Below are 26,790 nucleotides of genomic sequence, written 5' to 3'. Positions count from 1 at the left end.
AGTGCCCCCCCCCCCCCAGCAGACCAGGGAGACGCGGAGCGGCTTTTCTCAGCAGACACTTCAGCTTGAGAATAAAGGACTGAGGGAAGTGAGGTGTGGGAGAATAAAACTGAGCTCTGGAGAAATGTTTGGCTAGAGTTTCTCCTACAATATGTACCAGTTCCGACTTACATACAAATTCAACTTAAGAACAAACCTACAGTCCCTATCTTGTACGTAACCCAGGGACTGCCTGTAATAGTCTTATGATATACCAGATAAACACAGCATAAACGTTATATTGCCAGAGATGTTAGCTCTAAAATAGAAAGACTACTGGGTAATATCACAAGTAACAGTGTCTCCTGCTTCCCTTTTAACTGTAGACTGCCTACATATTTTTTTGCAATAAAGGAAATGAACAACTATTTTCTCAAATCTACATCTTGGTACGTACTGGGATACCTACTAGATATCAACAGCATACAAGAATGCCACTTCTAAGGGGGAAGAGACTTAAAACACAATATAGATATAATGTCCTCTAAAATACAATATAGATATAATGTGAGACTGTTGTTTTCTCATTTAATTGCATCCACACCATTGTCCAGATGATTACAAATTATGGATTATGACAGAAATTGTCTCAATTACCATTTTGAAAGTGTACAATGATATACAAAGATGCCACAAGCTCAAGTCTGATCTGCCATGAATGGCAAATGAACACACGATACAGAGCCTGTCTGGTTACTTACAACCCTCAGTTTAAAATTCAGTAACTTTTCAATTATTTTATTTCTACCCATGTTGTATGTAACATATGTTTGTCAAGGACAGACAAGTTACTTGCACTGAATATTGGAAGTACATTGATATTACATGTAAAAACATTGCACTGACATACAAAATATCCACAGAACATTTTTTTAAGGATATGCAACATGAGTAGATAAATTTTTTATGTCTCCTTGCCAATTAGTGCCTTGATGAGAACTAATGCATTATTAGAAAATGTATCAGATAACTTAGTGATTTTACATTTTCAAATTTTTGGAGGTAATATATACTTAAAATTAAATGAACAAATATATTACAGCAATTATAAGGCAGTAACTGAAATAGAACACAAAGTCAGAAAATGCAAAAGTTTAGCATGATGGCTGTATTTTGGGAATGGAAAAAAACCCCTTTTAAATCTTTTAAATGAAAAATGTGTTCATACACTACACGTCGCCAGAATCCTCTTTGTAGTTTACAATCACATTTTTTAAAACTCTCTCTCCCCTGTTCTTTAAAAAACTCAAAACAAATGTAGTAAGTTGATCTTCCAAAAGGGGCCAGAATTTTAACCATTATTTATGCTGTTGTAGAGTTACTTACCTGACTAATCCCAGCAACACTACTCAGGTAGATAATTCATTAATGTGAGTAAGAGGTTCAAAATCTCTGTTTTAGGCAAGTGGGTGAGTGCAATTACAGATTAGGCCCGAAGTGACTATCTGGACAAAAAAGTGAAATTAGCAAAAATACAACTGCCCAAAGTAAACAAGAGAAATATATCATTTCCTACAATTTTGCCATTCTGATATTTCAGAGCGTTGGCAATACAATTTTCAAACGGAAAAGTGGTTTTTAAATTGTCTGTGTCTGTTTAAATAAAAGCTTAGTATTATAATTAATTCTACATGTTTTTACACCAGGATTTTCCACTGTCCCAGATGCAGAGGCAATGCTTTACTGGAGGATTTATCCAGGAGCAAATCAACAATGTATTTGTAACCTTTCTCATGCAAATTATTCCAGCAGCAGCAACCTTTGTGCCTGTCAGGCTGAACAAGTACAGGCAGTCCCCGAATTACGCAGCTCCGACTTATGTCGAATCCGCACTTACGAACGGGGCTTTCTCGCCCCGGAGCTCGCAGGCAGCGATCCGCCACCTCGACCTCCGGGGCGAGAAAAGCTGCTCCCGATGCCCCAGGTCTGCTGGGGACCGTCTCCAGCAGACCAGGGGCAACGGGAGCAAAGCCGCAGCCACGGTGGGTTTGCTCGCGGTGTCCCTGGTCTGCTGGAGACGGTCCCCGGCAGACCAGGGGTACCGGGAGCAAAGCCGCAGCCGCGGCGGGTTCCCGCGAAGCGTGGGAACCCGCCGCGGCTGCGGCTTTGCTCCCGGTGCCCCAGGTCTGCCGGGGACCGTCTCCAGCAGACCAGGGACACCGCGAGCAAAGCCGCAGTGGCGGCGGGTCCCACGCCAGAGCAAAGCCTCAGAGGCGCGGCACCCTGCCGCTGCGGCTTTGCTCCCCGTGTCCCTGGTCTGCTCGGGGTGGGGGGGAGCGCAGCTAGTGTGCCCCCCCCCAGCAGACCAGGCTTTTGTTGTGGACCCTGGGGCAGAGCAGCTGGGGCGCCGCCGGTTGGTCCCGCAGCGCCGCTCTGGGCACTACTGGACCAACCCAGCAGCACCCTAGCTGCTCTGCCCCAGGCGTCCTGATTCTGCCGCTGCTGGTCAGTTTCAGCAGCGGCTGAATCAGGACGCCTGGGGCAGAGCAGCTGGGGTGCTCTGCCCCAGGCGTCCCCAAGTCAGCTGCTGCTGAAACTGACCAGCGCTGACTATAGGAAGCCCGAGGCACAGTTGCTCTGCCCCGGGCTTCCTGTAATCAGCCGCTGATCAGTTTCAGCAGCAGCTGACTTGGGGTTCTTAAGTTGAATCTGTATGTAAGTCAGACCTGGCGGTCAGTTTCAGCAGCGGCTGAATCTGGACGCCAGTTCCGACTTACATACAGATTCAACTTAAGAACAAACCTACAGTCCCTATCTTGTACGTAACCCGGGGACTAAAGCAATAATGGGGAGCAGCTAGGTACTGCTCATGTGTGAAAAGGATAACACACTTCTGAACAGAGAATCACTCATTCTCTCATTTATAACTTGGTTATCTGATACACTGTTTTTCCTTATTCTGTTATGAACATGCTCCTCAATATTCAGTATTATTCACATGTCCAGTTTTTGAGACTTTTGGGGAAAATGTTACATTAGCTTTTTACAATCAAGAAAGTATATTTTTCCAACTCTCCAATATGTCATGAATGGTTCAACAGATGTGTTTGTATACTAAAAGATGTGTTTGTATACTAAAATCAACAGATTTTGTACAATTTCTCCTATTTTTTTCATCTGAGTCCAATCATAGCACACTTCCAGTGTACAGATATTTGCGTTAATAATAATAGAAAGAAATATTTATAAATAACTTCATAAAAAGAGATGGATTGGAGAAATAATAGAAATATTTGAAAAGTTAGCTATTAGTAATAACAAACAGATGTCATAAATTTTCTTTTATTTCAAACAATTTCAAGAAATTGACACATTACAATTTTCAACCATTTTACTATAGTTTAATCCTAAAAAAATTACATTAAAAGAATGTTATTACGATTGCACCGTCAAGCACTCAACTACAGGTTCCATATACAATCTTAATTTTTGGCTTGCCCCTGCATATTATATTACAATCTTTACTTATATGAATATATACTATTTTCATGGGACAATTGGATGAACTTTGCCCAGCCAATTTCAGTTCTCCTCTCCCAACTCGTCTGATTCCACCTCATTGCCTAGCAGTTTTCCTTTCCAGGTTCCTCATCTAATCTCAGAGAGAATTCCTATTTCCTTTCTGCTCCTTGTCCCATTCTCCCTCCTGCCTGGCTTGTTGTCCCACTTTCTTTGTGAAGCCACTCCCTGTTCTCCTCACAGTTCTTATCTTATGTCTAACCTTCCTCAACCCTTGTTCCTCGCCTTCTGGTTCTTAGACTCAGGGTATGTCTCAGGGTTTGTCTACACTACTGCAGTAAATCAACTTAATATATACAACTCACCAAGAGGGAGTTAGTGTAAGTTTAGGAAAAAGAAAGGCTCCCTGCTCTTAGTTCCAGTTTCTGGTTCTACCCAGACTCCAAACAGTTGGGAGCAGGTGTTACATGGAAAGTCTGGATTTGTCCCTGTAGTCCCGAGCTGGAGCATCCACATGCAAAGTCCTATTATATGTAAGAAGTGTGAGAGAATGTCACAGGCAAATTTGATCAGCAAGAGAGTTTTGGATTTATGCTCAGAGAAGACATCTTTCTGAGATTAAACTCTTAAAATTGACACAAGTCTCTACAATGAGTGTGAAAAGGGAAAGCCTTTTTCAAAGGCTTACAATTTGGCTAAATTGGGCATATTTTCACAATGATGACAAAAGGCACATCCTTTACACAAAGGCCATCCAACTTGTCCAGTTTCAAGCCCTCTTTTCCAAAGTCAGATGGTATAAGGATGTTAGAGGAATGGGACCTAACTTTTTAATAAGTCCAAAATTGTGGCTGGTGTACAAAAATGCACCCACAAAAAATTGCATGTGATCTTTTTCACAAAGTCAAATTTCCACTCATTATAGGAATCTTGTTGAAAAGTTGGCCCTAGAGGTTCAGTGCTTAAATCATCGTAGTTGCACAGAATAATTTAAAAAAGAGAAAATATTAACTGTAAGTGCAAGATAGTGGGATAGAATAGCCATTTAACTGCATGAATTCTTAGGGATGGTAGATAGCAGATAACAGAACAGTCGTCTAACCGCATGAATTTTAGCGCTTAGTTGACTATTCCATAGTCGCAGTGGAGGGGCCGGCAGCCAGTGCAATTTGGTTCCACTCCCAAGGAGCACCCTGCCACCCTGCGCTGGTGCCTCTCTATCCGAGGCAGCAGCACAGGGTTCCAGGCAGGAGTTGGTCCACGAGGGGAGCCAGTTTAAAAACCAGCTCTGTGCCCAGACCAGCTGCCTACTGCCCCACACTGCTACCTCTGATACAGAGGCAACAGCATGGGGTGGCAGCAGCGCCCATCCATGGGGCATCAGAGTTCCCTGCGAACAGAGGCTTCTGGCGGTGGAGGGAGTGGGTGAGGCTGCCACGAAGCAGCCTCTGTCTGTAGTGGCCCAAGCTAGTCATGGACAGAGGTTGCTAAGGCATCAGCCTTTGTCCACAACCAATTTTAAAGATGTGTTTGTATACTAAAGAGCATTTAATTCTGTTCAGCCAATCATGTTACTCCACTCCTTAAATAAACTGAACCTTATAATAAGGGTGGTAATTTTCTCATGTTACTTTTGAGGAAAATTATCAATTAACTCCAGCAAAATTCAATAGCATCACTGATTTTTTTTTCTCAATCACCTTTGAACATCCAGACTTCTGCATTAAGGTGTTTGTTCACCCATTAGAATAGCAATCAGGGGTGTAGAAGTGTTCTTGAAAAATATGAAAATGCATTTATACTCTGATGGTGTCTGATGGCACCATCAGATGGCAATGTGGCTTCCCAGGCTTATTCTCTTTGTGCAATTCCCTAGCAAATCTGTTCAGTTTAATGGTGTTTCCCACCACCAACTACCAATTTCAGTAGATTCACCCTGAAATCTGGAGGTCAACCTCCAGCTCTCCCTGTTTTTGATGGGACTGCACAAGCGAACTGAAGGATTGATTTTGAGCATGCAATTAGAGTGCAGAGTAAAAATTCTGTTGATGAACTGTGAGACAGCAGCACAGCTATAACACATTTTTTTCTAACACAAGTAAAAATGTTTATTCTCAACACAAGGTGAGGAGACAAGACTCTATAAAAAGGACAGGAATCACCTCTCAAATAAGAAGGTGCCATTTACATGATCAGTTTTACGAGTAAACCTCACTTCGGCAAATATTCAAATACGCAATATTTTCATCTTTGCATCTCAAGATTACAAACTGCCAAGAGAAGTTTACGAGTGATCAGTGCCGGACCAAGCCATACTTGCGCCCCAGGCAGCAGGTGCGTGCCACATGCGCGGCCCCGCCCCCGGGTGCGCGGCGCCCCTTACCACTTCAATCAGGCGCCCCCCCATAAGTTGGTGCCCTGGGCAGCTGCCCAGCTAACCCCCACCTTAATCCAGCCCTGTGAGTGATATTGCTTTGCATTTGGCTGCCATGCTCTTTTTGAACTGGAAATAAATTTATGATAGGCTTTGGGGATTGCTAGTTTCCTAAAGGCATATCTTATCTCATTATTTTCTTATACTACCACATGTATCTTGTCTTAGTCTTATACTGCTAGGTCTTTGGGGCAGGGTCAGTCTTTGTTTTCTGTGTTTGTACAATGGGGTGCTGATGTATGACTGAGGCAGGCTCTACAGTAACATAAGTAATAATAAACAAACAACATTACAGAAAACTACATTAAAAACATTAGGTTTGAAAAATCCAGAATGAAAAGTTAGGAAATGCCAGAATCAATGTTGCTGTTGCTGCCATTTCAGGAACCCGGATCTGAAATGGCTCACAGCAGCCCAGAACTACAATTGCTGGAAAAGTCCTGCTCCGCCCCAGACTGAATCATGCTTAGTGTGGATGAAATCTTCAGGGATCTTAGGTGCTAAATCTAAGAAGTCTACAGAGCATGCACAAACTATGATTTTTCAAAGGCTTTTAATGAGACTACATTTTGGGAAGATCTATTCAAAACAACAAGGAGTCCTGTGGCACCTTAGGTCTACACAGGGAGTTATTTTGAAATAACACCTCTTATTTCAAAATAATAAGCAGAGCATCCATACTACCAAGCCTATTATTTTGCAATAATGGGCTGGTTATTTTGAAATCTCTACTCCTGCTTTCCTCAGGGAATAACTGTTATTTCAAAATAGTTATTTCGATATAGAGTTAGTGTGGATGTTCCACTGCTGCTAATTCGAAGTAACTACTCCTCAGAATAATTCGAAGTAATTACTCCCCTGTGCTTCCTGGGGCTCTAAGTCAAGATACCGTGTCTACAGTAACGGAGTCTGCTTCGGACTCATTTTTGAGGCTCCCTCATAGTGGGGGGACACTATTTCGAGTTTGTTATTTCAGAGTTATTATTTCAAATTTAGTTATTTTGAAATAATTTCCTAGTGCAGACAAGCCCTTAGAGACTAATAAATCTATTAGTGGATAAGCTTTCATGGGTAAAACCCCACTCTTGGGGGAAAAAAAAAAAAAAAGAGAGAGAGAGAGAGAGAGTGAGTGAGTACAATGAGGGATATGTCTACACTGCACATTGTTGCGCAAGAAGATATGCAAATGAGCAGGGCTCGACAAACTGCTGTTTCTCCTCACCCATGGCGAGTAGATTTCAGCCAGTCGCTCCGTGTGCCCCATTCACCAGTGCTGCGTTCATGCACAGTGCCAGTCTGGCACATGCGCGATGCAGGGCTGGCGAGTAGCTCTCGCCGCAGTTTGTCAAACCCTGTAAATGAGGCGTGGTAATGAATATTGCTGTGCCTCATTTGCATACCTAATGAGCCGCCATTTTTGCAGAAGGAGCTTTTGTGCAAGAAGGAGCTGTCTATACTGCTCTTTCTTGAGCAAAAAATCCCTCTTGCACAGGAGCCGTTCTTCCTGAAAATAAGTGGCAGAATGGCTTCTATGCAAGAGGGGTTTTTTGCACAAGAAAGAGCAGTATAGACAGTTCCTTCTTGAGCAAAAGCCTCTTCTGCAAAATGGTGGCTCAACAGATATGCAAATGAGGCACGGCGATATTCATCGCCATGCCTCATTTGCAGGGTTTGACAAACTGCGGCGAGAGCTACTCGCCAGCCCTGCATCGCGCATGTGCCAGACTGGCACTGTGCATGCATGCAGCACTGGTGAATGGTTCTTCTTGTGCAACAATGCGCAGTGTAGTCGTAGCTCAAAAGAAAAGTTACTTAACAATTAATGCTGATTTGATTAACATTTGATAAGTAACCTGATAAATGAGTTTTACCCACAAAAACATTTGCCAAATAAATCTGTTAGTCTCTAAGTTGTCACAGGACTCCTCATTGTTTTTGCTGATACAAACTGACATGTCTACACCTTCCACCAGTAAAAGTTCATCTCTGACACAAAAGCTGCCACCTCTAACCATGCACCACCCATATTTTAAGTCCCAATAGCAAAGCGTTGGGGTGTTAGAGCTTTTCAAAGAAAATGCTGATGGAATTTATTAATATGTGCCAAACAATATTAGAAAAATTAATTCAGCTGGAGGCAGTTACTTAGGACAAATAATTTAATCCCAAACTTTTAACATTTGGCAAACGTCAAACATCTGAAAACAAGGTGTTATAATTGGAAAGTTTAATAATCGATTGTGCTACCGTCCTCATGTATGGCAATGCTTGTAACATCTACAATTAAGGTTGCTCAGCACTTTCCAATAAAAAAAACTGTTTTCAGTTGCTTATAATGATGAGTGACATCTTTTTCTTAACGATGGCAAAAATCCCTATCAAATTCAACAGAGTCAGGATTTCGTCCTTTATAGATAACCAGATAGAACACAACCCCCTTCCCCCAACCCCAAAACAATGTCAGTTTTTATTCGGAGGTCATCAAGTGTGAAACTATAGAAATCACAAAAATATACAGCTGAAAGGTACCTCAATAGGTCTTTAAACCAGCATCTTGTGCAGAGGCAGGACCAAAGAAAGCTCTACACTAACCCTGACTGGTGTTTGTCAAACTTGCTCTTAAAAACCATCAGTGAGGGGAATTTCCACAACCTATCTTGGAAGTCTTTCAAGAATTTAACTATCTTTAAGCTAGAAAGTTTCCCCTAATATCTAATCTAAATTCCCCTTGCTGCAGATTAAGTCCATTACCTTTTGTCCTATCTTCAGTGAACATGGAGACAATTAAAAATGAGTAGTCTTATGGCACTTTAGGGAACGTCTACACAGCAACATTATTTTGAAATAATTAGAGTTATTTCCAAAGAACTTAGTTCACATCTACAAAGCAGGCAGTTATTTTGAAATGTCAAAATACTGTCAAGCTGAAGGACTTCTTACTTCGACTCCTGTAACCCTCATCGTACGAAGAGTAAGGGAAGTTGGAGGAAAAGTGCTCTATTTCGAAATAAGCTACACAACTGACATGGCTCAAGATAAGTAGCTTATTTCAAGGTAAACCCTGCTGTGTAGACGCACCCTTACAGACTAACATATATATAGCAACATGAGCTTTTGTGGGCAAAACCCACTTCATCATATGATGAGTTTTCAAGGAATAAAAAAAATCAATTAATTTATAACATAAAAGAATACCAATTCCGCACTCTCTTGCTGTAATTAGCTGGTGAAATTCCTTTGTAGAAGAACGACTATTTTTAAATCCATGATTTAATGCCCAGGTAGGTTAAAATGTTCCCCTACAGGTTTACGTGCATTACCATTTACGATGTTTGATTTGCATATATTTATCCTCTGCCATAGAGACTGACTAGTTTGGCTAATATATAGGATCGAGGAGCATCACTTGATGGCATATATCAGATTAGAAGATGTGCAGTTGTATGAGACCCTGATGTTGTGGCTTGTGGAATCTGATTATAGGCAGTTCAACTAGAGAACAAGCTGCAACCAAATACTACATAAGAAATTAAGAATGGTCATACTGGGTCAGACAAAAGGTTCATCTAGCCCAGTACTACAATAGTGCCAAATGAACACCTGTTCTCACTTTCAGGTGACACTGCAAACAAGAAGCGGTAGCATTATCTCCTGCAAATTGTAAGCAAAGTTTTTTGCCTGTCTGATTGGCTGAACAAGAAGTAGGACTGAATGAACCTATAAACTCTCAAGATTTAACATTGTTTTATTTTTTGAATGCAGTTTTTTTGGTACATAAATCTATATTGGAAGTTCAAAATCTGTGATAAAGAGAATGCACTACTGTACTTGTATGGGATGAACTGAAAAATACGATTTTGTTCTTTACAGTGCAAATATTTATAATAAAAAATAAATATAAAGTGAATACCTTGTATTCAGTGTTGTAATTGAAATCCACGTATTTGACAATTTAGAGAACCCAAAATTAGGGATGTTAGATATTATGTAATTCAGCAGTTCCCAATCACTGGTCCACGGACCCTTGCCTAATGGGCCGTGGCATACTGCCAGGCCATGCCCCCAGCTGGGCTTCACAGGGGAGCACAGCAGTGTTCCTTCTAACGTGTATGCCTGCTCGGCATGCACCAAAAATTTGAAGTCCACCCGGCTGCTCAGCTCATCTGGTGTGGGGCCACATGGCAGGTGGCTTGGCCCTAGCTTCAGCCCTTCCCCAGGACTGGAGTTGGAGCTGTGTGATAAGCAGTAGCTGGGGCTAGAGCCGAAGCTGCAGGGAAGTGAGGTGAGGGGGTCATGTCAGCAGGCGGGGTGGAGCATGGCGTGCAGGCAGCCTGAGGTCCATGTGCCGAGAGAGAGCTGCTGCAAGACGAACCTCCAGCACTGAGGAGGAGGCTGGAGCTGCATTGCCAACCCTGCCTATACCGAGTGCAGACCACACTGCGCGAGGCTGCACCATGAAGGCGGGATGGGGGCCTCCCTGGCTGCCAGCAACCTTGCCTGTGACCTTCCCTCGCCTGTAGGGGAGCCCCAGGAGCTGCTAGGTTTGATCCAAGGCCCAGAGTCTTGGTGGTACAATTTTCCCGTGCAGTGCCACCGCTGGGGGCCACACTGGGGGAAATTCCGAGTTGTTAATCCCTGTGCAACTGCCCCCATGCACTGGGACCTGCCACTTTTCACCCAGCTCCCCGCCTGGGTCATTCCAAGCAGCCTCCTTCCCCTCTTCCAGGTCTCTCTGCCCAGCCCTTGGGATACTGAACTGTGGGTTCTTAAGGGGTGAGAGGGTTCTAAGAGGAAGGGGGCTGACAGTGGGGGGCCACTGGGGCATCTGGGTGGGGAGCTGGCACTGGGGGGCTCTGGAGGTGGGGCTAATAGTGGGAAATCTATGAGGGCAGGGCTATGCGGATGGGGCTAATATTGAAGACTAGGGACTGGCACTGAAGGGTACTGGGGGGCTCTGAAAACAGAAGGCTGGCACTGGGGGAGCCTCATGGTGGGGGGCTCTAAGCCTTAAGGGGTGGGGGGACTGGCAGAGCAGAAGCTAGCTGTTGTAAGTGGCTCTGGGGACTGGGGCTTTTGGTGGTGCATAATGAATATGCAACTAATATTCCCCAGGGGCACTCCTGGCCCCACTCCTGGGGAGTCTTCCGCTAAGATTTTCCATCTTTGACCGGGTTGAATTTCTTTTGGGTGGGTTTAAATTTCTTATGAGCAACAGAAATATTGAGGTAGTGTGTGGATGTGCACCCACCAGTACAAGATCTAAATATATGTTTTAAATTGTCCACAGGTGTGGAAGAACATATATTAAAACAAGGGATAATTAACAAGGAACAATGTTTGATTATTTAATATGAAATCAAATACAAAGAAAATTAACACTCCCCTTGGTTGAGGAAGTGGGTTGTGCCCAAGAAAGCTCATGATACTATTTATATATTGTTGTTTGCCTATGGTGCTGCTATAGAACCATAGTTTTTTTTTTTAATTACAGACTAACACGGCTACTCCTCTGAGACCTTGGAGATCATGTATTATCATCCTTTGTAACAGACTGATGCATGTTTCAAAGATCTTGTAAATAAGGTTTCACCCTATAAAACAGCTTGCATCACACCTAGTACTTGCTGCTTCTGACTCATAAAAGCCAGAATTCTACCAGATAGCAAAGATCTGTCCTTAATGCAATATAGTTTACCATGTATTAATTAGTAACACGGGATTTAAATAAATCATTAAGATCCATGTTTTCGATATTTGCAACACTGAAAAAATTCAGTTAAAGAATCTTTTTCTTTCTTACCTTAACCTATTAAAACAGCAGTGGGAAATAATTTTTTATGGGCGTCCACTACAAGAATTTGGTAAATAGTCAAGAGTCACACTCTTCCATTATATTAAGGGAGGAGTTGCAGGGGTCTGGGATGGAGGTTGCGTGCAGAAGGGAGCTTGGGGCAACGGACTGGGGTGTGGGATCTGGGAGGGAGTTTGGGTGAAGTAGGGGATTGTGACCTGGGGCAATGGACTGTGGTGAGGAGGGAGTTCAGGGCCTAAGAGGGTTTGTGACCTGAGGAGAGGTGTAAGAGAGGAAGTCTCTGGGAAGGTGTATGGGGGCTGGAGCAGCGGTGCAGAATGTGTGGGTTACATTGGGTAGGACAGAAGGCAGGCAAAGGGTTGGGAGATGGAGGGAGAGACTTGGGAGCCAGAGACCTTACGTGGCTCCCAGCCAGCAGTCCAGCGGGTTCCTTAGCCTGGCCCCTGCCTTCCAGTCTGTGTATGTGCTATGGGGAGCCGCTACAGGATCCATGTTTATTGTTCTGAACTGAATGCTGTCAGCCCAGGGGATGAGGAGCACTTCACATGCTGCCTGTCCTGCAAACAGGAAGCTGCTATAGGTAAAAAACAACCAATGGGAGCTATATGGTGGGGGCAGCATGAGAAGCCTGTTTCCCCTCCCTTCAAGCTCTCAGTGTTCAGAAACACACACGTTGCCCTGCAGCCAGTTTTCCTGAGTGCCGAGCTGGAGCGGGGCAGGCAGGGAGCCGGCTGAAGCTCTTGCAGCCAGATATGGCCTGCAGATCACTTTTGCCCAGCCCTGGAGTAGAGGCTGGAGCCAGCTTCTCCAATTGTTGCAAGCAGCTGCTGCTGCTGCGTCTGCTCCTCCGAGAAGATAAGTGCCATGCCCCCCCTTCACCAACCGATCAGCTGAGCAACCTGCCTGCGGGGGGAGCTCTGTACCTCTGCATGAGGCTCAGAAAAGGTTTCCTGCCTCGTTGCGCTGCTGACTCTGTATCAGAGGCAACAGTGCAGGGCGGCAGATGGGGACCAGTCTGCCAGGGGAGCCAGTTTAAAAGCTAGCTCCCCTCGCAAGACTGGCTGCCTGCCATCCCACACTGCTGCCTCTGATATAAGAGGCAGCAGCGCAAGGTGGCAGCAGCCGCTGTCCATGGGGGGGTCCAACTTCCCAACAGACGATGACTGTTCTGTGGCATCTCAGCTCTCCTGCAGACAGCGGCTGCTGCCTTGGATAGAGGCTGCTTCGTGGGGTGCGTGCTGGTGGGAGCCAGCTTTTAGGGGGCTCTGTAATAGGCAGCAAGTGGGGGGGCAGGTAGGTTTACCGCATGTATCGGCTCTACCCTGCCACCCTCATTCTCTGCCTCGTGTACAGCTAGTTCGGATTAGGAAACCTAATCCGAACTAGCTAGTCCGTGCCGCGTGTAGCCGCGCGGCACGGAGTCCGAACTAGCCGGCATTTAAAAATGGCGCCGGCCGACTTCATGCAAATGAAGCCCGGGAAATTCAAATCCCGGGCTTCATTTGCAAGTGCGGATGACTACATTACCCCCGCTAGTTCGAACTAGTGGGGTAGTGTAGACATACCCAGAGAGAGTGAGAGAGAGAGAGACCCTGGCAATTGTATGGAAGTCTGATTTTATAACGGAACATCCCATTAATGTCTTTGTTCAAGCATTCTACATTTCCCATCTCACCCATGGCAGGATGCCACTGACTGAGGTTCAGGGAAGTAAAGATAGCAAGGCATATCTGTGGGTATTGGTGGGAGGGGAAGAATATCCTAATTTTTGTGCATGGGAGTATGTAATGAATAAAACAGGACATAGGTGCAATGGCATATTATAGCAGATTGTTAAAAGACAGAATATCGTAAGAGATGTAGATGTTGAAGGAGCGCTATAAAGATTAGAAGAAGAATGCAAAGAAAATTTTAGTTTTTGCCAATAAGAATGTGGAAGTATACCATACAATAATGAATAACTATTTTAAATATGTTAAGGAGTTGCCCAAATGCCTGCTTATATCTTAAAACTGAATGATCCTCATCTGGGGTTCAGAGACAAACAATCCATTCAAGTACATTACATTACCTTCTAGATTCATGCCAGCTTGAAGACACTTCCGGTAGCGACAGGCTGGACAGTTTTTTCTTCGAATTTTGTCAATGATACAATCATTTCTTCCAGCACATAGATAATTGTGCTGTCCTGTATTTACAAAAGAAAAACACACATCTATAATTAAAATAGTGGGTACATTTGTGCAGTTCATTTTGATCTTAGAGTTAAGAAATTGAGAAGTATACAATGTACTAAATCACCACACTCCTTTTTAGCAGATTTTGGTATAGTAATTTTGGTATCTACAATTTCCCATCATCCCACAGATTTCCTAGGAAAGATATAGGAAGAACCCACTAAAATGTTTAAAAATTCTGTTTAAGGCCAATTTATGCGGGTTTTAAACTATTTTTATCTGAAATTTATCTCAAGTCATCTCCTACTGCATTTTTAAAAATTTTTTAATAAAAATATCTTTTTATAGAGTCACAAAAATTTAAGATTATAATTCTCAGTAAGGAAAGTTAGAAACAAAGGGAAATTATTGAATAGTCTAACTGCACCATATAATCTCCTTGAAATAAATCTGATAATTAAAATTAAAAAAATAGACCAGTTCATTTAAAATATCTAACTTTCTTGCTTATAGGAAAATATCATTTCTGAAACAGCAATATGTAGCTTTTCACTTCTGTGGTTAAAGTCATCCAATATTACCAAAGCCAGTTTGAGTGTATTCATTTTAAAATACTTCAGGATATACTGATTTTGCCACTTTTAAAACATGGAGGAAGGGATCATGGGTTTTGGAGCTTATGAAGTGGCTAGACTAAATCCCTTGGTATTTATGGTATTATTGGTATTTATGGATCGAAAACTAAGCTGACCTCAGAAGTCCAGAAAATTAAACTACATAACTTAAAGAGTTGCTTCTCTCCATGATGCAGTTTTCAGCAGCTAAAAAGGAGAAACACTACAGTATATTGGTTATTTTTAACTGTTTTACGTGTGACTAATTTTCTAAAGATCTTTTCCTGTTCAGAAATAACTGTCATTAAAGGACAGCTTCTTATCCAGTCTGAAAACTAAAATAGACATCAGAAGCTGGTCTCTCTTCAGCTGGCCTAATGACTTCATATAGGCTGATTAAAAGGTAATTCTTAGATCTCGTAGTCAATGAGTAAGAACGGAATCCAGCTCTCTCTATAATGGATTATTACAGTCCTGTTCATTGTCCTGGAATTTTCACATACCATTCAACGGCAGGTTGGACCTCCCTGGTCTGGCACCCTCAGGACCTGACTGGTCCTGGATGAAGGATTTTGCTGGATGAGGGATATATGGGTCCCCTGCTTTCAGCTCCCCCCTAACCCTGGACCAGCTGCCCTGCTGGTCCCCCCACCTTTGTGCTTACTATGCTGGGAAGCCCCGCTGCAGTACTCTGAACTCTTGGCTCTGCCAGAGAGACCCGCTGCTGTGCACTGAGCTCCTGGCCATGCTGGGGAGCCCCGCTATGGAGAACGGAAATCCTAGCTCCACCAGGTAGCCCTGGTAGGTTGTGCCTGGCTGCCTAACTGTGGTGTGCCAAGCAGCCCAGCAGCAGGGAGCCTAGCTGCCAGCCCTCCACCAGGACTCTCTGGTCCTGGAACATCCATGATTCTGCTGGATGATGAATGTTTCAGGACCACGGAGTCCCAGATTACCGAGGCTCAACCTGTATTGCAATTTGCAAGTGGGAAAGAGAAGAAAGCTTTTTACCTTTGCATTAGTTATTCAGCAAGTTTTCTAAAAATACCTGTTAATTTAATATGTTTTGCTGCAATGTAACACCATTACTGCCCCACCCAGCAACCAGGCAAAGGCTATTCCAGAGTGTTTGTTTAAAAATAGGCACAAATTGTTTTGTGAAGTAACTGGTATCCTCTCTGTTCTATGTTGCACTAAGGAAGTAATTTCATTGTAAAAACTCCTTTTGCAACTTTCTCTGAGAATGAATCAAGTGTATAGGAAATAGATTTCACACTCATTTAATTGGATGGCATTTAAAGTCTTCAGAGTGTATGCCCATATTCTAGATTAATCGATATTTTGCTTATGGGAGGGTAGTCTGGAAAGTTTCTGGTGTAAAAATAAGCATTCAGCTTTCCCTGATATTTGAATCGTGAAATCTCCCTACTTAGTAGAAAAAAGGTTTGATTAAAGTGTGTCAGGTTAATTTGTATAATTTGGGTTGGGGTACAAAGACTCTTACAGTGGCTTCACTCAGGCTTAATTCCTTAGATAGCTGATTTCTTGAAGGGAGCTTTTTGCATTTCGTTTTGTATAAATACCAAAAATCTTCTATTTGGAGAAAACGAAGCAACAGGGACCCCAAGTCACTAAATTCCATCGAAAATGAAAGCAGTAAATAGACAGAGCACAACCCGGACACCTCATTATCAAATATGTAAGTATGTGTGTATGTATTTCTATCCATAGTTATACAAATATAGATACATGTACAACTAAATGCTGCAAATCAGCAGAGTAGAAAGACATATTAAATCCTGGGATAGGATGCAAAAGGGTAATTCTTCTTGCTTTCAGAATATGAATGCTGCAGAACAATTACAGAGGATGTTCCAAGTAGGTAGCCTTTAGGGCTACTGCTTTCTTCTTGATACACCACCACTTATGGGGCTGATGCACCCTCTTTTGCAGTCTATGATTAGTGATCCGTAGGGATATTAAAATGTTGTAATTGGTTAACTGTTAACCGCTGGAAAATTCAGCGGTTACACGGTTACATGTGGGGCGGCAGCCAGCTTTTAAGCCAGCTCCCGAGACACACCGGCTGCTGCACTAGCTCCTGCCTGCTGCCCCACTCCAGGGGAGCCGGCCGCTGCTACATGTTGATGTTTCTGATATAGAGGCAACAGCACAGGGTGGTAGTTGGCTCCCCAGGAACTGGTACGTGGCAGGAGCCAGCTTTTAAACTGGCTCCCACCTGTCGCTCTGTGCTGCTGCCTCTACAGAACAGCAGGCGGCTCCCCAGGAGCTGTACTGGGAGCCACATATAACCATTTGGGTAATAGATAAGCATGAGCTTACCTTTTTAAATGGCTACACTCTTACATCCCTGGTGATTAGCTCTCATTCCTTTCTGAGCTGGAATGCTTAATTGCTTCTATGTTTTTATATATCCCCTCCTCCAATAATTGTGTAACGAAAAGAAGAAAGGTGATTCCAAACTGCTCGGCTTCATGCAAAGCAAGGCTATGCAAGGTACAGAGATATTGTCTAAAAATGACCCCTGTCAGTCACCTTTGTAACTACACAAAAGCAGTTCAAGCAATATACTGGAAAAGGTAGCTAGTGATCAGAGATCAATTCAGAAAATTTTTAAGAACGCTTATTGCAGAAATGAATACTTCATATGCAGTGCTATACTGGACCATGATGGGAACAGGGAAAGATTATTGTTGATCTCACCACTCTTACATTATCAACCACACACCAGGCATACCGATTCTGGATATCAGAATAGACCAAAGAAATCTGCTGGTTTACCAAAAGGCCACAATGTAATTTATTGGTTCTGTCTCTTGAATTTCCAACACTTTCCCACTATTGCTTGTGTGCCTTTTCTCATGCTTTCCCCTTCTTCTGAAATGACACTCCTCTCCCACCTTTCAATATACTCATCCTCCTTTGAATACTTCCTCAAAACCCACTTGTTCCATTTGGGTCTTTGCCAGTCTCTACCACATCCTCTTCCACTGTCTTTTTCTCAACTAAAGAGACTATCAGGATTTTCAACTTATTTGCCCCTCCTTTACCCTTTACTTTGTCAATGAAGAGCATGAGCTCTTTACAACAGAGTCAAATAAAGTCTCATTTAAGTTTGTATCAGTGGTTCTCAACCTGCAGCCCAGTCAGCACAAGGCTGTGGCCCATATGATGTCCTCGGGGCCATACAGGTAGTATTGGATGTGCACATATGTTGCTCACAATGGTAAACAGGTTGAGAAATGCTGGTCTATATAAATGCGTCATGAAATGTTCTGATAATATAAAAAATTAATAATTACCACTATTATTGCAATGCTCTAAAAAGAAGATGTAAAGTATGTGAGTTTCTCATACACTTAAAATAAGAATTCTGTCTGGTGTACCATTTAATCAAACTGTACAAGGATAAAGATTATTTCATAAATATACAGTCAGTAATCTGCAAGGATTACAAAAGGAAGGTACAGCAAAAACAGACCTTTACGCCACATATTCTTAATGACATTTAAATTACAGGGCCTGTCATGTCATATTTTTTCCCCATAGTTCATTCAGGAGTGTCACAAAGCTAAAGCCGGCTAACTAAACTTCCCTTTTTAAAGCAGTTCCAGGAAACTGAAACAAGTCCATAGGACTGTGGCCCAGATTTTCAAAAGGGCTCCCATATTCTCCTGCTGAGAACAATGGCAACCACTGCGTGCACAGCACTTTTCAAAATTTTGCTCTGTTCTTTTAAATTTACAGTATAAGAAAGGTGAAAGATTTATACTATCTGAAGAGAAACCAGAGTACATGCATGACACCAAAAAAGTTCTCTGTCAGAGTCCAGGTTGGTCCTATTCCCTGAATGGACACCAATCTGCTGTGAGGAGGTCTAAACACTGATGACCATGTTTCTCTACAGCTCCTTAGGTCGGGTCAGTGATTCAATCAACCCTATTAATAGCTCTGGGTCACACTCTCCTCTCTTGGCAGCAGTATGGATAAAAATGGATGAGTTTAACTTTTTTTGTACATCAGACTTTTAAATTTAAATACTGTTTAATTAAAACGTAATACTAAAATTATATTTTAAATTATGATAACCTCTGTTTAGGCCTAAACTTGGTATAATCCATTGAAATAATTTAAATTAAATTAAAATATTAAGCAGTACATGTTTGCTGCCAAGCATTTTTTTTGTTTTTTGTTTTTAAAAAGAGTCAGACCACTGAACTCATGGAAGTCACTGCCTAAACACCTGAAACTAGAGTTTATGAAGTATTAAACTCCACTTACCCTTCCCTAGCCCCCCTTCCTGATGTACAAAATAAAGAAAACGTGTGGTCAAAAATAGAATCTCTCTTTATTGAACAAAACTCGGGGAGACTGGGAAAAGGAGGTGGGAGAGGGGAAGAGAGAGGCTGGGAGAGGGGAGGGCAACTAAAATGATCAGAGGTTTGGAAGAGGTCCCATATGAAGAGAGGCTAAAGAGAATGGGACTTTTCAGTTTAGAAAAGAGGAGACTGAGGGGGGATAGGATAGAGGTTTATAAAAGCACGAGTGGGGTGGAGAGGGAAAAGTTCTTCATTAGTTCCCATAACAGAAGGACTAGAGGACACCAAAGGAAAGGAATGGGTAGCAGGCTTCAAACTAGTAACAGAAAGTTGTTCTTCACAAAGCAAAGAGTCAACCTGTGGAACTCCTTGCTGCAGGAGGCTGTGAAGGCTAGAACTGGAACAGAGTTTAAAGAGAAGTGAGATAAAGTGATGGGGGTTGGGTCCATGGAGTGCTATTAGCCAGGGGGTAGGAGTGGTGTCCCTGCCCAAGGTTTGTGGAAGGCTGGAGAGGGATGGCACGAGACAAATGGCTTGGTCACTGTCGTCGGTCCATCCCCTCCAGGGTACCTAGGGTTGGCCGCTGTCGGCAGACAGGCTACTGGGCTAGATGGACCTTTAGTCTGACCCAGTATGGCCATTCTAAGCTCAGGGTTGGGGGTCTCAGTGGACCACCTTGATTTTCATGAAAACCTGCTGCTGGGAGGCCGCTTTCCTGTGCCTAGTGTGGAGGTCGTGGACGAGGTCCACGATGTCTGCAGTAGACCAGGCGGGTGCCCGCCTCTTGCGGTCCTGGGCAAGCTCCCGGGAGCCGCCAGCCTGGTCCCGGGAAGAGGGGGAGGGCTGGGGGGCATCGGGTGGCTGGCTCGAGCTGTGCCAGGTGCAGGGTCTGCCAGCTGGGTGCTGGCAGGCTTTCACCTGGCACGGGCATCATAGCCAGCCCGTGCCCCTTTAAGGGGTCCGGGGCCGGGAGGGGGGCAGACGAGTTTCCCTGGTGTTGGCCAGAGTGGCCACCAGGGAAAGCTGGGGAGGGCTAGCCTCCCACTAGTTAGAATTAAGGGGCTACACACCCCTTAATTCGAACTAGTAAGGCTTAGTCCTCGTAGAATGAGGTTTACCTAGTTCGAATTAAGTTCTAACTAGCGGAGCGCTAGTGTAGCGCCTATCAAAGTTAATTCGAACTAACGTCTGTTAGTTCGAATTAACTTTGTAGTGTAGACATACTCTCAGATCTTAATGATTTATTTAAATCCCGTGTTACTAGTTAATACATGGTAAACTGTATTGCATTAAGGACAAATCTTTGCTATCTGGTAGAATTCTGGCTCTTATGAGTCAGAAGTAGCAAGTACTAGGTGTGATGCTTGCTGTTTTGTAGGGTGAAACTTAATTTGCAAAATCTTTGAAACATGCAAAGGATGTTTATATATGTTTTCCAAGGTCTCAGAGGAGTTGTAATTAAAAAACAATGGTCCTGTAGCAGCACCTCAGGGTAACAAAAATTTATGAATAGTATCATGAGCTTTCTTGGGCACAACCCATTTCTTCAGCCAAGGGGAGTGTTAATTTTCTTTTTATTTGATTTCATATTAAATAATCATAAGCATTGCTCCTCGCTAATTATCCTTTGTTTTAACATATGTTCTTCCACACCTGTGGACAATTTAAAATATATATTTAGATCTATGGTTTTTGTTTGCACATTCATACACTACCTTAATATTGATGTTGCACATAAGAAATTTCAACAGTTTCAGATTTCCTGATAATTCTGAATAGCCTCAGGTTTTCACAAAAGCTTCTCACTATATCATTAAGAGAGCTGAGAACTGTTTTGGACTGCAAGTTTAATTTCAAGGATCAAAGCCCCATATATCTGTGTGAAACTGATTTGGATCCTACTGTTTTCTGGGGAGAAGCCCTTAGGTAAGAGGTCAGCAAGAGGCTGCCAGCAGGCTGGATTCAGCCCACCAAGCCACTGGATCTGGCATGTGGCCGCCTCACTGGAACCCTTACACAGAGAACTCCTCACTCATGAAAGAAAAGGCTGCTCTCCACTCTGGACTGCAGGACAGAGAGACTGTATGCTGCTCCTGAGCCCCAACAAAATCTCTCAGCTCCTGTGGGCCAGTTTCCGACCAACAGGAGATGATAAATTTTGCTGAGGCCAGGGACAGTGTGTGAAGCCTTCTCCCTCCTTACCCCCTCTTATTCCTGGAGCAGACACCACAACCTAGACTTCAACAGATAGCCTGCCTCAGATTCCTGCAGAGCTGTTGGCTGGGAGGTGCCTAGGTAAGCACCTCCCAGCCAGAGCCTGCCTCTGGCATCCCACCCCTTTTTTCCCCTGCAACTATCTTCCCCAGACCACCATTCAAACCCTCTGTACCCGTTTTCCTCCTTCTCCCATCAAGACTCTGCACCCCCTGCTACACACCTGCCCCAGGCCAAAATCCTCTCCTGCACGTATACCCCCTCCCTGAGCCTGCACCACATTCCCTTTCACTTGGATACCACCCAAACCCTCTGCACGCCCCTCTCCCAGGTCAAAACACCCTCTCATTCCTGCACCCCCTACTACAGTACCTTCCCCAGGCTAGAATCCTCTCCTGCACCCATATCCCCTCCTGGACCCTGCACCCCAAGCCCTTGCTCCAGATCACAACCTACTCCTTCACCCAAATTCCCTCTCAGGCCCCACGCCTGCTCCTGCACTCCAGTCCCCTACCATAAGCTCCTTTCTGCACCCAACCTCCATCCCAGACCCCATGCCCCCTCCATAGAAGCGTGGCTCTTGGCCACTTGCCAAAACCTTGGAGTGGTGCCCCATTAAAAATTATTGCCCACCCCTGCCTTATGTTGAGAGGTATTTAGGTTGAGAATAATGTCCACCCATGTTAGCATTGTTTGTAAAAGACTGGCAGCTAGCTAGAATGATTCACCTTAAAACGAGTTAGAATTGCTGCAAGCTAGAGCCATCAGACACCAAACCTTTTCATCTGCCCTTTAAGAGACAGCTTGATTCTTCCAACGCAAGACTGACATTATTCTTAGTGTGTGAGACTTATGGCAAGCTTTTAAATAAAAAAATCTTTTCCACCAACTGCTTGTCATGCAAGGAAGAAGAATTTGTTCTATTACATAATGCTTATGTATGTTACCCAAAATCCTATGGGCACATCTGTACAGCAGGGAGGAAGCTGAAATAAACTATGCAACTTGAATAGTTTATTTTGGCTTTTGGTGCTGTCTGCACTGCAGGTAGTCCGAGAAAGAGCACTCTTCCTCCAACTTCTCTTACTCCTTGTACAATGAGGGTTACAGGAGTCAGAGTAAGAAGTCTTACAGCTCAACATTATTTCAACATTATGTTGAAATAACTGCTTGTACTGTAGACACAGACTTTGTTATTTTGGAGTAACATCAATTATTCCGAAATAACACACATGTGTAGACACATCCATGGGTGCTTTGGGGGTTGGGAAAGAGGTTGAGCTGCCTTACACATTGCAAGCTCTTATCAAGCCTATGTCTCTCTCTCTCTTTCTCTAATCGTTACCTCCCTGAAATCAAGGAGAAATCTTGATAGTCGTTAAACACAATGCTGTTATCTACTGATCTCAAAATGTACATACACACCTTTTACATACATACATATATACAATACAACAGGCTGATGAACATTATTATTTATAGCAAATGTTGAAAAACTGCTATAATACCATTATGGAATCATTTAAGATATCCTATATGGAAATTGATGTTATCACACATAGCTGGCATACAATATATTTCAACTTTTGACATTCAAATTCTCATATGCTATATAAGTTATCACATATTAACACACACAATTTACATAAAGATGATACCAATAACACAACCAAAACAAAAACAAATGATACTAAGCCAAAATAGCAATAAACCCTTTCACAAAGGTCAGTGAAAGAGCATTATAGAAATGTAAATGTACTCAACTCAATTTTTTTATTTTTTTATTTTTTTTATTTATTAATTTTTTTTTTTTTTTTACAGTAAAACTCTAGTGGTCCGGCATTCAATGGTCCGGCACTCCTGATGGTCCGGCACCATCTGGAACCCAGAAGTGCTCCGGGCAGCCGGACAATTGGAGCTGCTCTGCCCCCGGCTTCCCCTATTCAGCCGCTGCTGAAACTGACCAGCGGCTGACTCGGGGAAGCCGGGGAAGAGCAGCTTGGGTGCTGCCGGGTTGGTCCCGTAGCGCTGTCCCTCGGCGCTGTGGGACCAACCCAGCAGCACCCCAGCTGTTCTGTCCCAGACTTCCCCAAGTCAGCTGTTGCTGAAACTGACCAGCGGCTGACACCGGGAAGCAGCTGACTCCGGCAGCTGGGGTGCTCTGCCCCGGGCTTCCCTGAGTGAGCCGCTGGTCAGTTTCAGCAGCGGCTGACTTGGGGATGCCTGTGGCAGAGGAGCTGAGGTGCTGCTGGGTTGGTTCCGCAGCGCCAAGGGGTGCATCCCCCCCCACAGCCCTCATAGCCCCCCCTTCCCATAGTCTGGCATATCTGATAATCCGGCACCCACCTCCTGGGTCCTAAAGGTGCCGTATTATCGGAAGTTTACTGTACTAAGAACATAGACTGGATCAGGGATATGAAAGGTTACCGGTTCTGGTTAATCAGTGGGGACTGGTGCAGCTCCCTGCCTGCTACAGGCAAGAGGTTGCTTCAGCCCCGCAGGGCCCGCTGTGGACAGGGGCTGCTCCAGCTGACTTGAGGAACTCTGTGTCTGTGGTGGGGTAGGGAGTCGTAGGCAGGGGTTGTTTCAGCCAGGCTGGAGCAGCCCCTGCCTGCAGTGGTAGGAGGGAGACAGCTCCAGCCTGTTTGTGGAGAGCAGGGGGACTGCTCCAGCCCAGCTGGGCTACAGTGGATATCTGCGGGCTCCCCCTTTAGAAGTATCTTCACTTGCTATAAGGTAAGTAACTTTCTCTTCTTCTTTGATGGATGGTTCCTATGTCTATTCCATTGCGGGTGACTGATAAATATTATTCAAATGGGAGGAGATTGTGAGGATGAAGGTGACAGCTGTTTAATGGATTACTGTCCTGAAGGATAGGTCACTCTTTCTGTGGTACTGAAGAGGAACCTGCTCTATTGCTCCTTGAGGTGGAAGGACTCTACTTCTTGTTTGAGACTCTCTCATGAGAATGGCCCCTGAAAAGGGGCAGGAACAAAGGATCTGGAATGAGCAAGGGGGTAAGTTCATCTGCATAATGAGAATGGATGATAATTAACTCCTTCTTATCCATTATTATTGCACTTGAGGTCTGGAAGAAGAGTGCTAGGATGTGTGGGATTCAGTGGTGGTGTTGTGTCTTGAATGCCTAATAGTGATAGAGATGGGGGAAATCGGAAAGAGCAAAAAATCATCAGTTGGAACATGAGACTTGCTATCCCTGGAGCATGAGGGGTACTATCTGTCTGAACCAACAGAGCCTGAGCAAATATTATCTGTGCCACGGTTGAGCAAGGTAAAGCTGATATTATTGGTGTTTGGAGCTCCTGCTGGCTGTCCTTTGTTGGTTCTGTCAATTCTCAGTTTTTGGGCTTAATCGGTGCCAGATGAACCAATGCGGCCAGATCATGGTCTGGTGCTGACAGAACCCTGGATTTATGGACTTTCTTTTCACAATCATGAGACTCAGGATGTTCAACGTCCTAATGGGCTGAGCAGGAATATCTCTGGATTTACGCAGGGTTGTATCCAACTTCTTAGAAGTGAACCTGGAGGAGGATTTGCTCTCATGTTTGTGAGAATGTTCCCTCCCTTCTTGACAAGACCCCAACAAAGGAACTGTGGGAGTACATTCCCTTGCCCATTTGAGACAGCTTGGCAGGAAGCACAATCCTTGCTGAATTAAGCTACTGAACTCTAACTGGATCTGACTGTAGTCTCCTGGCTTTCTCCATTAAGTGCTTCTTAAGACAAATTCCCGTCCTTCATGTTACTACTGGGAAAAATGCACCAGATATCACACCATGCCATGACATAAGATAACCTAGTACAGGCAGCACAGATGACCATAACTGAGAAGGAGCATAGGCAATAAGGGTAATTTCCCAATAGGAAGAACTATCCAATTATAAAACTTGATTAAAACTATGGAGTAAAATTCTTTACTATATAGTTTTACAGACTGAAGAACAAAGGAAGATAAAGACCCAGACAGTGGGGGAGTTGAACTAGGCAATGCGGTAACTGGAAGGAACTGGTGCTGTGGTTGGTCAGCTCAGCTCTTTACCTACGCAGTTGGAAAGTTGAAATCACTGAGGATAGTGAGGGAACATTAGCAGATCAACTGACACTGCTCTCAAAATTCTCCTACTCGGGGCACTGTGTACCCACAGTGGAATACATAAAGATATTAGGATTTGTAGATAAAATAGTTAATTTACCATAGGGCTCTAGGGAGCAGCAAGGATGCTTGCACATTAGACTGTAAATGTATTTTATCATTTTAAACAGATAATAAACTCTTCAAAACACATCCTACCTTCCACAGCTCTTTTGAAAAATACTTTGCAGCTGCCACAAGTTAGGACACCATAGTGACATCCAGAGGCTTCATCAGAACAGACCAGGCAAAGTTTGGGAGGTGGTCCTGTTGCTGTCGAGGCGGTGGATGGAGAAGAGCTTGCATCAGATCTCACTCCAGGACTAAAAAACAAATGGGAGGGAAGAAATTTCAGTCATAATTCTTGGAAAAACATGTCAAACACATTTCATTAATAGGCACAAGAGGAGTCACAAATTTGAATAACTTTTCTAATGTGCTTACATAGTGTATTTTGTAAGTTGTTCATTTTTAGATCTGTGAAATCTATCATCTTTGTGACAGATTATATAGTCAGTGATATGTAGATATTAAAATATTGTATTGCTTATATCAGAGTCATTATGAAAACAATATCCTTTTTCCAGTTTACTAATTAATCAAAGAAATTCAAGATGGAACTTCACATCTTGAAATAGTTTCCCACAACAAGCAAGTCAGCAAGAGAAAATTCCTATTGCTTTCTAGACTTCAATCATACTGAAAATTAACCCCTATATTATCAGAAGTAATGGATCCACTCCGTCCAGGAGCTTAAAGTGAGTGTGTGTGTGTGTGTGTGTGTGTGTCGGTCGGTCGTCCAGGAGCTTAAACTAGGGTGGGGGGGGGGGGTGATCGAGTTAAGTCACACAACTTCAGCTATGTGAATAATGTATGTGAAGTCAATGAACGAAGATCTACTGATTGCAGTGTGTCCGCTGTGTGCATTGATAGGCAACTTTCCCATCAACTCCCCTTTGGCGTTTCGTTAAAATAGCATACCAGATTTAATGGGAGAGCCATCAGCAGACAATTTATTTAATCTATACTAGACTCAATAAATCAAACATTGCCAGACTGACTGTTACCCCATCAACAAGCCCTAAAACGGTTAACAATACCAGAGTTCCCAGATATCCTTAATGGAGAGGAAAGGGAATTGGAGGATTAAGAGAGGAATGTTCTTTAATCTTCTACTGTAAGTCCTAGGGATGTTAAATTGCAGTTAATCAGCTAGTTGGGTAGTCCAGAAGGGGGGTGCTCACTACCCCCCTGCAGCTCTGCAGTTTAAATTTAGTAGGAGCCCTGCAGATGCTTACTACATTTAAAATGCAGAGCCACAGAATCCTGGAGCCGGCATGAACCGGGACTGCTTAATCCCGGTTTGTGCAGGCTATGGGATGCTGCAGCTCTGCCCCCTCCATCACAGAGACAGTACTGGGAGGGAGCTATTTTTAAGCCAGCTCCCTCTCCCCTGCTGCCTCTGACACAGAGGCAGCAAGGGGGCGGGAGCGAGTAGTCGACTCAACTATCTAATATGCATATGCTTACTGGGTAGTCGACTACTCC

General features: G+C 43.7%; 1 protein-coding gene across 1 annotated transcript in view; it reads right to left on the bottom strand.

Moving 5' to 3' along the window:
• The window catches only part of NR3C1 (nuclear receptor subfamily 3 group C member 1), a 165,850-nt gene that overhangs the window by 25,838 nt on the left and 113,222 nt on the right, over nucleotides 1-26,790 (bottom strand). Inside the window, exons 3-4 of the mRNA XM_075900312.1 lie at nucleotides 25,402-25,565; nucleotides 13,816-13,932 (exon numbers count right to left, since the gene is read on the bottom strand). Coding sequence (XP_075756427.1) covers nucleotides 13,816-13,932; nucleotides 25,402-25,565 — 281 coding nt within the window. The remainder of the gene's footprint in view (nucleotides 1-13,815; nucleotides 13,933-25,401; nucleotides 25,566-26,790) is intronic.

The sequence above is a fragment of the Pelodiscus sinensis genome, chromosome 17, assembly GCF_049634645.1.
Source record: "Pelodiscus sinensis isolate JC-2024 chromosome 17, ASM4963464v1, whole genome shotgun sequence".
Taxonomy (NCBI): Eukaryota; Metazoa; Chordata; order Testudines; family Trionychidae; genus Pelodiscus; species Pelodiscus sinensis.
This window is presented reverse-complemented; position numbering and strand designations above follow the sequence as displayed.